At 46.5% G+C, this 15,069-nt stretch overlaps 1 protein-coding gene across 3 annotated transcripts in view; it reads left to right on the top strand.

Moving 5' to 3' along the window:
• Positions 1-15,069, top strand: part of PITPNC1 (phosphatidylinositol transfer protein cytoplasmic 1) — a 346,211-nt gene that overhangs the window by 212,926 nt on the left and 118,216 nt on the right. For all 3 annotated transcript variants that reach the window (XM_017855834.1, XM_017855835.1, XM_017855836.1), the window contains exon 5: positions 6,714-6,785. In XM_017855834.1, the coding sequence (XP_017711323.1) occupies positions 6,714-6,785 (72 nt within the window). The remainder of the gene's footprint in view (positions 1-6,713; positions 6,786-15,069) is intronic.

Raw genomic sequence — 15,069 nt, 5'->3', positions numbered from 1 at the left:
AATAAAAAAAATAGCTGGGTATGGTGGTGCATGCCTGTAGTCCCAGCTGTTCAGGAGGCTGAGGCGGGAGGATTGCTTAAGTCCAGGAGGTCAAGGCTGCGGTGAGCTGAGCTATAATCATACCACTGTATTCAAGCCTGGACAACAGAATGAGGCTCTGTCTCAAAAAAGAAAAGAAAATACAAATAACACAAGTTTGTCATCTTGCAGTTTCCATGGGTCAGGAGTTGGAACCCAGACCCGCTGGGTCCTTGGCTCCGGGACTTCCCAGGTGGAAATCAAGGCATCAGCCAAGGTTCTAGTTTCACCAGAGATGCGGGGTCCTCTTCCATGCTCACTGGTGGTTGGCAGGACTCACTCCTCGTGATTGTAGGACAGAAATCGTGTTTTCTAGCTGGCCCTCCTCCAGCTGTCACTCTCAGTTCCCAGTAGACCTCTCTTGGGTCCTATCCACGTGGCTATCTCACAACTTCAAAGCCAACTAAAGAATCTCTGCTTTTTCTAAAGTGAAGTCTTGTATACTGAGACAGAGTCTCAGGAGTGACTGACTGTCTTGTCTTTTTGCTATCAATCAAAGGCTACGCTCCCTCTGAAAGTTCTAGGGGGCAACCAGGGGAGTGACAACCCATCATATCCCCGGGTCCTGCTCACACCCGAGGGGAAGGATTACACAGGATGTGTGCACCAGTGGCCGTGACTCTGGAGGCTATCTCAGAATTCTGTCTGCAGTGGGTTTTTCAGTCTTTCCTTCATATGCTGTGGGCCAAATGGGACTTTCAACATTCAGCATTTCCAAATGACTGTTCCTTAGAGAGCACTGGATGCTTCAGAAGCCCTTAGACATCTTCCTGTTTTAGCCAGTGACTGACAACCCTAGTGTCTCTCTTCTTGGAGCAAGTTCAGGTGTGTTACATCAGGATTCCCAACATTTTTTCCATGCCCACACTCCTGACAGATCCCTCGGTGATATAGAATTCCTCCACTCAAGGATGTTTATCAGGATCTTTAGGGAACAGCGCACATTTTGAGAAAAAGTCCAGGGTTGCGAGGTGGGGTCCCCCTCTCCCCACTGACATTGAGAATGACTAAGTTAGATGGTATATTCCTAATGGGAGCAAAAGTCTTGGTTACAGAAAACATTATTTGAGCAAAACCTAAACTAAAGGAGATACTTTAACACCCAAAGAAGCTGGGTAAAGAAGGGGGGTAAAGAAAAAGGGGGGCGACTTTGACGTGCACCATTGCTAGTGGTGCTGGTGTTGGGGGGGCACCCTCCTGTTAGAGTGTGAGCTTACCACCTGGTTGGTGAGCCTGAGACACATATAACTAATAGTAACGGTGACAAAGGAGATACGTGCTGTGATAAAGGGACAAACGGAATACTGCCACATGCGTGGGATAATCATTCCAAAGTGGTACTTGAGATAGTCTTTGAGTAAGATTTAGGAAAGAAATTTTGGGCTGAGAGTACCATGGGCCAAAGAAAAAAGAAAAAGAAAAAGAAAAAAAGCCTGGTAGCAAGTTTTCCAGGGAAGGGGGTGTGGACCTAGATTTAGGGTGGGCCCAAATCCAATGACTGGTGTCCTTGTAAGAAGAGAAGAGAGCACAGAGACCCAGAGGGAAGAAGGAAATGTGAAGACGGAGGCAGAGACTGGAGTGATGCACCCACTACCGGGGCCACCAACAGCTGGAGGAGACAAGGACAGATTCTCTCCCAGAGTCTTCAGAGGGAGTGTGGCTCTGCCGACACCTTGGTTTCAGGCTTCCAGCCTCCAGAACTGTGAGAGAATGAATTGCTGCTGTTTTAAGCCACCCAGTTTGTGGAACTGGCTACAATAACTCTAGGGTACCAGTACAGTCAGGGAGAACATTCGCGTTCAGTCCGGTCCTTTCAAGTTTGAGGAACCTGTAGGGCGTTTGTTGGGGATAGCCAGTGGGCACCTGGAAATGTGAGAGGAGTTGGAATTTGAGATGTTGATGTGGGAGGCATCTGCCAAAAAAATCATGAAAAGTCAGAAGCAGATAAGATCACCAAGGGAGAGGGTTTGGATCAAGAAAAGAGGCTGTAGGTAGGGTAGGACCTGAGGGATCTCCTGCAGGGAAGGAGTGGAGGAGGGAAGAGAAGGCTGAACTGCTGCTCAGGATGGAGAACTTGCTCAGCCGTATTGCAGTCTAGAGAGGTCTCCAGGGTGCACATGGAAGAGTGATGCTGGTTTGGAAATCCTTTGATGATCAGGTGGGAGGTGGAAAAAAGTAGACAGGAAGCACTGAAATTGAATACTCTTTTTTTTATTTTTTTATTTTTTTCGAGACGGAGCCTTGCTGGAGTGCAGAGGTGCAACCTTGGCTCACTACAACCCCCGCCTCCCGGGTTCCAGTGATTCTCCCCACTCAGCCTCCTGAGTAGCTGGGATTACAGGCACCTGCCATCGTGCCTGGCTAATTTTTGTATTTTTGTAGAGATGAGGTCTCACCATGTTGGCCAGGCTGGTCTTGAACTCCTGACCTCAGGTGATCCACCTACCTCGGCTTCCCAAAGTGCTGGGATTACAGGCGTGAGCCACCACGCCTGACCACTGACTACTCTTTTAATAAGGTTTTTTATGAAGACAGAGAGAGATATGGAATTGATTATAGATGGGGAAGAAATAGAATCAAGGGAACTTTGTGCTTATTTATTTTGTAAAACTATGACACTTTTCATTATATCTTTAGGCTGTGGGAAGGAAGCAGGGAGAAGATGCAAATAATCAATGAAACAAGGTTCTAGAGAAGAGCTTACAAATAATTTGTACTGTGCACCTACTATGTGTCAGTCACTGTGCTGGGGTTTAGCTGTGTGATCTCATTGATCTTCCAAACACTCCTACAGAGTGGAGAAGGATTGTCTCCATTCTCCACCTGGGGCAACTGGGGCTGAGCATAGTGAAATAACTTGCCCAGGTTAATGCATCTTGGATTTGAGGCCAAGTTAGCTGGCTCTAATGTCTCAGTGCTTTTCATTGTAATATTTCTCCACTGAAAAAGAGGAGGATATATCTTTCTCTGACTCACAAAGAATAAGAAACTTAAAGAAATAAGCAGATTTGTTATGGAGGAAAGGGATGTGTCAGTGTTTCTATCATGTGGTTCGTGTCCTCATTAAACTATGACTCAAAAAAGTGATCAGCTGCGAGGCAGAGGGGAGAAGGGTGAAGCCAGGCAGGGGACCTTGAGAAGGGAAGGGATTTAGGATAGATCAGTGCGTGAGATATAACAGGGAGCCAATAAGGAAGAAATCAAAGACCTTGCTTTAAAGCTGAGCTTCCGCTAGGATTAGTGGGCTGGATTTTTGGAGAAACCAACCTGCATGGGGGAGGCAGAAGGTTATCTTAACACGGACATCTCCCCAGAGACATTTCAGTGACAGCACTGAAGAAGCCCAGAGCCACAGATAATTCTGATTTTAACCCAAGACACCCGCACACCCCAGGGCTCTGAGAGCGAGTCCTCAGACATCCCAAGGGGAGTATCAGCCCCAGCCACCTGCTGAAGGAGAAAGTGCTGACCTGCTTGGAGTTACCAGGAGCTGTTCTCCGGCCACCCTGCTGAAGCCAGGTGCACTCCCAGCCTCATGGCAAGGTTGCCATTCTGATAGGAAAATAACCAAAGTCCCCACTCAAAAATAACATCTGCTAATTTGCGTGGGAGTTTTGCATTTCATAACTGGGTTTAATATGCAAATGCTAAAATTCATGTGTTAGGCTAGCTAAGTGGTTTAGAGGTTCAGTGGGTAAAAACGCCTCACAGTGTTCCACTCCGGTGCACCGAGACCCGCACCCATGCTCCACAACTCTGTGCTCTCCCAACTCCTTGGATTGACTCTCGTGAATTATGGGACAAAAAATACAAAATCAATTTACCTAACTAAAGGCTTGTCATGTCTAAGAGAGTCTCAGCCAGGGCATCCCCCCACGTTCCCGTGTCTGCTGTGGGGCTCCGAGTCCTCCAGCGTCTTCATTTAAGATGAGCAGCTGCTCCTTGGTGCTACCTGGACCCGGGTGTGAGGGCAGCGGTTATGGAGTGAGAAGTTTGAGAGGAGACAGCAGAGAAGGTGTTAATGAATAATCGCAGGGCCTCGTTCTCCATAAAGGCAATTACTGGGATTGATTGTTCCCATGTTTCCTTAGTCACGGTTCAGATGGCTTGTTTCACTCAGATTAAGACAGATGCGTGCTGAACGCGCCCTGGCATGTGATGTCAGGAGAATTATCGATGGTACATCCCAGGCCTCTGCCTTCTTGTGCGGGTGCCACCAGGGATCTCAGTCGGGCTAAAAGGGGAGCATGGTCATTGTGCGGCTGAAGCATGTCTGTGCTATAGCCAGGTGGTTTTCCAGTTTGAGCATGCCTCAGCATACACTGGAGGGCTTGGTAAACAGATTGCTGAACCCCACCTCCAGAGTTTCTGATTTAGTTGGTCTGCTGAATAATTTGCATTTCTTTTCTTTTCTTTTTTTTTTTTTTTTGAGTTGAAGTCTCACTCTGTTGCCCAGGCTGGAGTGCAATGGCGCGATCTCAGCTCACTGCAACCTCCACCTCCCAAGTTCAAGCGATTCTCATGCCTTGGCCTCCCAAGTAGCTGGAATTAACAGGGGGTACACCACCACACCCGGCTAATTCTTGTATTTTTAGTAAAGACGGGGTTTCACCATGTTGGCCAGGCTGGTCTCAAACCCCTGACCTCAGGTGATATGCCCGCCTTGGTCTCCCAAAGTGCTGGGATTACAGTCATGAGCCACCGTGCCTGGCCAAGTATTTGCATTTCTGACAATTCTGGGCTGCTGGAACTGGTCCAGAAACTCCTCTTTGAGAACCACTTAGTATGGTGAAGAGTATGGACACTGGGACCAGGCCACCTGGCTGCATGACTGTAGGCCATTTACTTACCCTCTCTGTACCTCCATCTCCTCATCTTTAAAGCAGGGGGGATAGTAATAGTACCTCCTTCATGGGGTGGTTGCCAGGAATAAATGAGTGAGCACATCAGAGCATTTGTAGCAGTGTCTGGTATAGACGGTATATGAGTGCTAAGAACATGTATAAGAGATCCAGCCTCTTGTTACTGTAATGCTATCAGCCCAAGTCTGGTTTCCCCAACACCCACAGATCCCAATGGAGTTGCTGGGTCATTTTGCCCATTAGCCATCAATCCTATCTCTGGTGGCCAAGAAAGTTAATGCCCAGCTTAGTGCTAGCCAGAGCGTGATTACACCAACATCCATCAAAATTCTCTTCTCAAGCCACCTTAACCCTTCACATCTACTGATTGCATAGAACTTGACTCAGCGAGACTGGGGCCATAGGGCTGGGTTGCATTTGGGGTTTCTCTCCCTCGCGTGGGCAAAGAGAGGGGCTGCCTTTTCTGGTTCAGTTTCTACCCATGGATGCTGTCTGCTGAATGCATTCTTTAAGTATACATTTTTAAAACATCATTTTATTAATATTTAACCCTCACAGTGTTGCTCTTAGGTAATAATTATTATTCCTGTTTTAACTCTGTTGGGGTTCAGATAAGTTAAATGACTTATCCAAATTACATATTATAAAAGCCAGGTCTCGGCCGGATGCACGCGGGAGAATCATGTAAGGCCAGGAATTCAAGACCAGCCTGGACAACATAGAGAGATCCTTGCCTCTACAAAAAAAAAATTTTTTTTTTAATTAGCTAGGCATGGTGGCACACACCTGTAGTCCCAGCTACCTGGGAGGCTGAGGCGGGAGGATCGCTTGAGCCCATAGGTCAAGGTTACAGTGAGCTGTGATCACACCACTGCACTCCAGCCTGGGTGACAAAGCAAGACTCTGTCTCAAAAGAAAAGAAAAGAAGGCCGGACGTGGTGGCTCACACCTGTAATCCCAGCACTATGGGAAGCCAAGGCAGGCAGATCTTTTGAGCTCAGGAGTTCGAGACCAGCCTGGCTAACATGGAGAAACACTATCTCTACTAAAAATATAAAAATTAGTCGGGCTACATGGGAGACTAAGGCATGAGAATCACTTGAACCCGGGAGGTGGAGGTTACAGTGAGCCCAGATCACGCCACTGCACTCCAGCCTGGGTGACAGAGCAAGACCCTGTCTCAAGACATTAAAAAATAATAAAATTTTAAAATTAAAAATTAAATTTCAATTTTCAAATTAAATTTTAAAAAATTTTTTATTTTACTTTAAAATAAATTTATGTTTTAAAATTAAAAGCCAGGTCTGTCTGACTTCAATAATCTATGATTTTAAAGTTCTACTATATCCCCTTGCTAATGTTATATGAGCATTTATATAAAGATTAAGACTGGGTCCCCAGGAATCCAGCAATGGCAGCTGCTCCCCAAAGGTAAACTCCCCAGAACTGGCACCGGTGTGATTTAGGGGTTTGCTTTTCTAAAGCTTACACTAGGAGTCACAGAACATATTTCTTTTGGAAATGTCCTCTTCAGGGACTTGCCCTCTACTGCTGGTTATTCTCTGTGGCCTGACCTCTGTCTGGATGAAACTGTGTTCATGGTCCTAAAGGTGCTTTCCTTTGTCTGAATTTGGATATTGACTTAGTATCTTAACATGTCTGCTCTGCTGCAGTGCTCCCAACCAAGTGGCCAGGAAAGTATTCAGAAGCTCTGCTGAATATAGGAAGAGAGAAAAAATGTCATGCTAATGAAAGTTTGCTTTTCTCCCACAGTGTTCCTTTCTGCCGAAATTCTCCATTCATATAGAAACCAAGTATGAGGACAACAAAGGAAGCAACGACCGTGTGAGTAGCCCCTCCTTCCATGCTGTGCTCACCTCTTGGGCTCTGAAAATTGCAGCACTTCTCACAGCCCCTCTGTGACCAGGGCCAGTGGTGGGACCTGTGCCTGGGACCGCAGAGATGCTCTGGCCTTTGGCTTCTGAGGGTTATTTCCCTGGGACTTTTCCCTGGAATTCTTTGGTTGTCTAGCTTTTCTTTCTCATGTTTATGTACTTTCCTTGGGCCTCTGAGCAGAAGCCTCTGACCTGGGGTGACTGTCATGGAGGTGGAGAGGATGACAGGGTATTAGGAACTCCAAGATTTGTTTTCTGATCATTGGACGGAGTACATATCTTCTCAATGCCTATTCATATTTTCTTCAGAAAGGGAATGCAATCAAATATATGTGTGCACAGAAAAGGAAATATAGTCAGATATGTGTGAACAGAAAAGGAAATACAGGCCCAGTACGGTGGCTCATGCCTGTAATCCCAGCACTCTGGGAGGCTGAGGCAGGCAGATCACCTGAGATCAGGAGTTCAAGACCAGCCTGGCCAACATGGCAAAACCCTGTCTCGACTAAAAATACAAAAATTAGCTGGGTGTGGTAATCCCAGCTACTTGGGAGGCTGAGGCAGGAGAATTGCTTGAACCTGGGAGGCAGAGGTTACAGTGAGCCGAGGTTGCGCCACTGCACTCCAGCCTGGGCCACAGAGTGAGACTCCGTCTCAAAAAAAAAAGAAAGAAAAGGAAATAGAATCAGATGTATGTGTACATACTGCATATATGCTTACTTACACACATGTGGTATTTGTATACACCCACACATCCTACCTTAAAATCAGGTGCTACCCCCACAAAATATTTACCTCCTGAGGCATTCTGACTTTTAGTAAATTTCAGCCAAGCATTTTGCTTATTAGTGTTGTTAAAACCCATCTTCTGACCTGGCTTTTACCCCCAGGCTCTTTCTGTTGGGGCAGTACATTTCTAAGTTCTCTTTTCTTTGGGGGTGACTGTTTTGACCTATCAAAAGCCTCACCTGGGATTAGGCTGTGGGTTCCCTCAGGACCCATTGAAAGGAAGAACCTGGATCTGGAAGCTTCAGGGCTTCCCCAAAGTTCATGGAACTTCCTAGAGGAGAGTATACAGCTGGCAAAAGTACTGTCCTACCACTGTGTTCAGGAACCCCATCATTCGTGTCTCCTTGAAGTGGCAGCCCAAAGGGGAATGTTTAGGGCCATTTTCCTGTCACAGGCCGAAATCACAGGCATGTTGCTGGCCAACTTCATCAAAACCACCATGTCTAAAACAGTGTCACACTGTGTTTAAACTTGAATCCTTATAAAATAGTGATTTTTTTTTCTGATTAGAAAGTAGGCTGGGCGCGGTGGCTCACACCTGTAATCCTAGCATGTTGGGAGGCCAAGGCGGATTGTCCGAGCTCAGGAGTTCAAGACTAGCCTGGGCAACATGGCAAAACCCCATCTCTACTAAAAATACAAAACATTAGCCGGGCGTGGTGGCACATGCCTGTAGTCCCAGCTACTCAGGAGGCTGAGGCAGGAAAATCACTTGAGCCTGGGAGACAAAGGTTGCAGTGAGCCCAGATTGCACCACTGCACTCCAGCCTGTCAACAGAGCGAGACTCTGTCTCAAAAAAAAAAAAAAAAAAAAAAGTGAATACATGGCTATTCAAACTTGGAAAATGCAAAAAGAAAGTATCGAAAAAAGAAAGGAAAAACCAATAGCAGTGCCACAATTTAGAGATGACTTCTGTTAGCGATTTGGTTCATGTTGCAGATTATGGACAAATTTATTTTGTAACCAATTCCTCCTGAATTGAATCATAAAGTATGTTATTTCTAACATGCCATGAAGTATGCTTCCCCGTAATGATTTTTCCTGGCTGTACCACCTTCCATATTCCAGTGTACTTCTTTAAACCTGGTCACTGGATATTGAAGGAAGCTTGACTATTTTCGTGTAGCTGTGGACTCTCATGAAAAGGATAATAAAGTTCAGTTGCCTGAATTGCTTTTCCTGGCATAATATGAAAATATGGGGGAATTTTTTTTTTCTTTATGAGACAGGGTCTCGCTCTGTCACCCAGGCTGGAGTGCAGTAGCACGATCTCGGGTCACTGCAGCCTCTACCTCCTGGGCTCAAGCAATCCTCCCACCTCAGCCCCACTAAGTAACTGGGGCTACAGGCACACACTACCATGCCCAGCTAATTTTTGTGTTTTTTTAAGAGATGGGATTGCACCATGTTGCCTAGGCTAGTCTCAAACTCCTGGACTAAAGCAATCTGCCTGTCTTGGCCTCCCAAAGTGCTGGGATTATAGGCATGAGCCACCATGCCTGGCTGGAAAAAAATTTTTAAATTATCTTTTAGTCTTTCCAAACAAATTTCCTTGCTTTCTCTCTTTTTCTCTATGTCTCTGTCTCCATGAGTTCATTCAGAACAGCTCTCCATTTGAAAAGGTATAGAGAGGCCAGGTGCTATGGCTCACACCTGTAATCCCAGCACTCTGGGAGGCCATGGTGGATGGATCACCTGAGGTCAGGAGTTTGAGACCAGCCTGGGCAACATGCGGAAACCCCCATCTTTGCAAAATTAAAAAATTAGCCACGCCTGTGGTCCCAGCTCCCTACTTGGGAGGCTGCGGTGGGAGAATTGCTTGAGCCCAAGAGGTCAAGCCTGCAGTGAACCATGTTTGCATCTCTGCACTCCAGCCTGGGTGACACAGTGACACCTAGAAATAGAAAAGAGGCACAGAGGGGACACGTGGCCTCACCGTGATTGCTATAGATTGGTGGGACCACTGTAATCTGGTTTATCCTCTGCCCAGTTCAAATAGTCCCCAAAATTCATATGGTGATTATGTATTATTATATATCCCTTTTTTGGCAGGTGCTAAGGATTTTTGACTACCCTCCTAGGAATTTAAAATAACAGGTTATCCACCTTACAATCAGGATCCAGGCCCATGCCAAGGGCCAGGCCCCTTTGAGACTTAGGCTGGCCTGCAAGAGAAGCACCGATCACCTCTTCACTCCGAGCGGTCCTTGGACACAGTTTGCTTTCTCTAGGGGAAAGCTTTCTCTAGGAGAAGCTGTTGTAGCCCCGCTTGCCTACCTCTCCCCAGCCTGTGGACTCTGGAACTGCCCAGGGGACCTGCTCCTTGTCTCCCTGTCATGGCACCCAACTTGCCTAAGCCCCAGTCCTGCCATCTTGTTACACTGAAGAGGCCCTAAATGTGTTTTTGGCCCAGTTCCCACCTCCTGCCCCCCCAGGCTCTGCTTGACTCTGCTCCACGGACCCCAGGTCTTGCTCCTGAGGCCATTGGACCACACAGCCCAGCCCCACTTTGTTAGACTCCTTTGCCAATTTGCCCTCCTCTAATTTACATATTCAGCAGCAATTGGTTGTCCAGCAGGTTCAAGGTTGATCCCAGAGAGGCAGAAAAGGAGGGTTGCGGCCAGGTGCAGTGGCTCACACCTGTAATCCCAGCACTTTGGGAGGCTGAGGTGGGTGGATAACTGAGGTCAGGAGTTTGAGACCAGCCTGGCCAGCATGGCAAAACCCCATCTCTACTAAAAATAGAGAAATTAGCAGGGCGTGGTGGCGTGCACCTGTAATCCCACCTACTCGGGAGGCTGAGGCAGGAGAATTGCTTGAACCCAGAAGGCAGAGGTTGCAGTGAGCAGAGATCGTGCCACTGCACTCCAGCCTGGGCAACGAGAATGGAACTCTGTCTCAAAAAATAAAAAAAAAGAAACGAGAAGAAAAGGAGGGCTGCATCCATTTCCATTCATACTTGTTAATACTTCAAAATCTGAACATGAGAAATATATATTTATCTAACAATTCTTTAATTACTAAATGCTAGCTTTATCTAGCCAGGGATTCAAAACTGGTGTTTTAAGCCAAGGCATATGCTGGTGTGCTCTTTTTCTGTCCTGGGTTGCGTGTGGAGTTTTTGGTGGGAGGCAGAGTTGCTAAGGAAAGCAGTGCAGTAGTGGATCATTCTCTTGTCTCACCACATTTCCAAACTATTTAATAAACTCAGTTCATTTCTTTGCACTTTCTGGGTGTACACTCTTATCATGCAGCTACCATCCTTCACACTGCTATCTACACTGTTTCCTCCCGTACCTGCCAAAAATTTAATGAAATTGATGACGATAAGAAGCAATAATTAAATTGAAAGAGGCTACTGATAGTCATATTGATGATAGTGGTTGAATTGAGTACATGTTGTTATCCTATTATCAATTACCATATAAGTAATTTTTTGATGCAACCCAGTATCTAGTAAGAAAAAAATAGTGGCAGTATGAGTAGATATAAATATCTTCTCTTCCTTGTTAAAAATAAAACCAGTATACGTATGATTGTGAAAACCTGCAAACTGTGATTACATTAACCAGGATGCAGTGGGGAAGTTGTCTTAAATTGAGGCCCATTTATTTTATGCACATACTTGTGAGAATTATTTGGGCCTTCCTTAGTGCTAGGGAGGACGGCACCATGCCAAGGTAAGGTTCTGTTGTTTGTCCAGGGCCATAAATCTAGACCTGGGAGAGTCCGTGCTTAGCACTGCCTGGTTCAGCTGAACGAGAGGCTGCTCATGTGGTGACGGCTGCCAGGTTACTGGTGTTCAATGGGGTTAATGGGGGCAGCCTTGCTACTTTACTTCCTCTCCCAAACAAAGCAGGCACCACTTAAAGCAGTGCTTCCCAGCCTTGCCTGCACATTGGACCCACCTGAGAAGTTTTAACAACTCATGCCTGAGTCCCAGCCCCCTGGGATTTTTATTTAACGGGTCCTGGGTGCAGGCTGGTCTAAACCAGCCAATGAGCATGAAGGACAGAACACTCCCTTCCAGAACACCGAATTCTCCAGCTGGGAGTGTGAGAAGTTTTAGAGTCTACCCGGAGGCTGAACCTGATATGTTCCCTTAGGAGACATTGGCTATGCTGTCCCCAGCACCGTGAAGATCTAGACCAGCAGTTCTCAATCACAGCTACCTATTAAAATCACCAGGGCCAGGCGGGGTGGCTCACACCTTTATCCCAGCACTTTGGGAGGCTGAGGAGGGAGGATGGCTTGAGCTCAGGAGTTCGAGACCAGCCTGGCCAACATGGTGAAACCTCGTCTCTACTAAAAATACAAAATTTAGCTGGGTATGGTGGTGCATATGCCTGTAATCCCAGCCCCTGGGGAGGCCAAGGCAGAATTGTTTGAACCCGGGAGGCGGAGGTTTCAGTGAGCCGAGACCACGCCACTGCACTCCAGCATGGGCAAGAGAGCAAGTCTCCTTCCCCGCCCCCCCAAAAAAAAAAAAATCACCTGGGAAGCTTTAGCCATCACTGGGGCTGCGGTCCCAGCCCTGGGGATTCTGATTTCATTTGTCTGAGGTGGGGTTGAGGCATTGGGATTCCTTTTCTTTTTTTTGAGACAGAGTCTCACTCTGTCTCCCAGGCTGGAGTGCAGTGGCATGATCTCAGCTCACTGCAAGCTCCACCTGCCGGGTTCATGCTATTCTCCTGCCTTAGCCCTTCGAGTAGCTGGGACTACAGGCCGCCCGCCACCATGCCCGGCAATTTTTTTTTTTTTTTTTTTTTTTTTTTTTTTTTTTTTTTTTTTTTTTTTTTTTTTTTTTTGGTATTTTTAGTAGAGCGGGGTTTCCACCGTGTTTAGCCCAGGATGTCTCGATCACCTTGACCTCATGATCCACCCGCCTCAGCCTTCCAAAGTGCTGGGATTACAGGCATGAGCCACCGCGCCCGGCCAGCATTGGGATTTTTACAGCTACCCCAGGTGAATCTGAGGGGCAACAAGACTGAGAACTATAGATTTAAGGAAATAGTAAGTACTATTTAAAACCAACACTTAGGAAAACAGAAACAGGTTCTCCAAATGTCTTCACTTCTTTATACTCCTGGAAATATGACAGTTTACAAAAGGCACGTATAAACCCGCTCCGTTCCACTCCCACTCACACAGTAAAAAGACCTGGGTAACATATGTATTCTTATTAGCCACATATCACCAAGGACATTATTCCTTGGCAAAGAAACTCCTCTGATAAAATGAAGAGAATGTCCGGTTTAGTTCCTGGAAACCTGAAGCTCTGTCTTTCACAGAGGTCTCCTTGGAGGCTACCTAAAAGAAGTGTCTGGAATGTAGTTCATTTCTAGTTCCTCTGTGTGGTAATGAAAGAACACAAAGTTGTTCTTTGTGAAACAGAAAGATCAGTATTGAAGTACCAGTTATCAATGTAAGCAAGCAAGGCTTGGTTTCTTTGTTTTAAAAAAATAGGATAAATAATGCTTCCATCAGGGTATGGGGGATGCATAGAGGTTCGTTTACACGGAAGCACTTCATAAACTGTAAAGTGCTATGCAAATATGAGACATGATTACTGTGATGGCCACACCTCGGGATTAACTGCACTCATGATGATTTCCCAATGAGACTCTAATTTTGTCTCAAGTATCAATAAACCATTTGCTGTTCAACAAGTTTTGAGCACCTACTATGAGCCAGGCATTAGGAGAAGGATCGGGGATACAGCATTAAGACAAACCAGCCCTCCAGGCCGGGCTCAGTGGTTCACGCCTGTAATCCCAGCACTTTGGGAGGCTGAGGCAGCCAGATCACCTGAGGTCGGGAGTTCGAGCCCAGCCTGACCAATATGGAGAAACCCCGTCTTTACTAAAAAATACAAAAAATTAGCTGGGCATGGTGGCGCATGCCTGTAATTCCAGCTGCTCGGCAGGCTGAGGCAGGAAAATCACTTGAACCTGGGAGGCAGAGGTTGTGGTCAGCTGAGATCGTGCCATTGCACTCCAGCCTGGGCAACGAGAGCAAAACTCTGTCAAAAAAAAAAGAAAGGCAAACCAGCCCTCCATTAATCATGGAGTGGGGGAAGCAAGTAATAGGCAAATAAACAAACAAAAGAATTACAGCAGTGCTAACTGCTAGGAAAGCTGTAAACAGGCTAGAGGGAGCTCAGCCTGAGGCCATGTGGTCAGAAAGGCCTCTGGGAAGACAAAAGTCCGTGTGAGGCTCGAGTATGGGAAGAAGCCAGCCTGATGAGATATATGTTCCTCCACCCCAAATTCATATGTGGAAGCTTTAGAATGTGACTGTTCATGGAGACAGGACCTTAAAAGAGGGGATTAAGTTAAAATGAGGCCATTAGAGTAGGCGCTAATCCAGTCTGACTGGTGTTCAGATAAGAAGAGAACACTTGGGCACATAAAGAGACTCTAGGCTGGATGCAGTCGGTGGCTCACACCTGGAATCCCAGCACTTTGGGAGGCTGAGGCAGGCGGATCGCTTAAGCTCAAGAGTTCAAGACCAGCCTGAGCAACATGGCGAAACCCCATCTGTACATAAGAAATGCAAAAACTAGCCAGGTGTGGTGGCGCACACCTGTAGTCACAGCTACTCAGGAGGCTGAGATGGAAGGATCACTTGAACCCGGGAGGCAGAGGTTTCGGTGAGCCGAGATCGTGCCACTGCATTCCAGCCTGGGTGACTGAGAGAGACCCTGTCTCAAAAACAAACAAACAAACAAACAGACTCTTAGGGTGCAACATGTGCAGACTTACGGAGAAGGCAGCCTATCCGCAAGCCAAGGAGGAGGTCTCCGAAGAAATCAACGCTGCAGACACGTTGGTCTTGAACTTTCAGCCTCCAGAGCTGTGAGACAATTAATTAGATTCTGTTGTTTACACCACCCAATCTGTGGTGTTCTGTTATGGCTGACCCCACGAACTAATGCAGGGAACAAAGGCCCTGGCTCCTGACACAGCCTCACATATTCCAGGAACTGTTGGAAAACCGCTGGCTAGAGCATTAGGAGTGAGAGTAAGTAGACTGGCAGGAACTGAGGTTGAAAATGTAATAGAAGCTAGATTATGTAAGAGCTATGGGGCCACAGCAGAGTGTGGATTTCAGTGCAGTGGGAATTTATTCAAGGATTTTAAACAAAGGAGTGACAAGATGTTGTTCATGGAGTTTTAAAAATTTTTTTATTTTGGAATAATTTTAAATTTATACTAAAGTTAGCTGGGTACGGTGGCTCATTTTCCAGCACTTTGGGAGGCTGAAGCAGGCAGATTACCTAGGTCAGGAGTTTGAGAAGACCAGCCTGGCCAACATGGTGAAACCCTGTTTCTACTTTAAAAAAAAAAAAAAAAAGAATACCAAAATTAGCTGGGCGTGGTGGTGCATGCCTGTAATCCCTGCTACTCAGGAGGCTGAGGCAGAAGAATCACTTGAACCCAGG

Source organism: Rhinopithecus bieti, unplaced genomic scaffold (genome assembly GCF_001698545.2).
Source record: "Rhinopithecus bieti isolate Rb0 unplaced genomic scaffold, ASM169854v2 scaffold_39870, whole genome shotgun sequence".
NCBI classification, from domain to species: Eukaryota; Metazoa; Chordata; class Mammalia; order Primates; family Cercopithecidae; genus Rhinopithecus; species Rhinopithecus bieti.
Note: the sequence above shows the minus strand (reverse complement) of the source record. Positions and strands in the feature narration are given on the sequence as shown.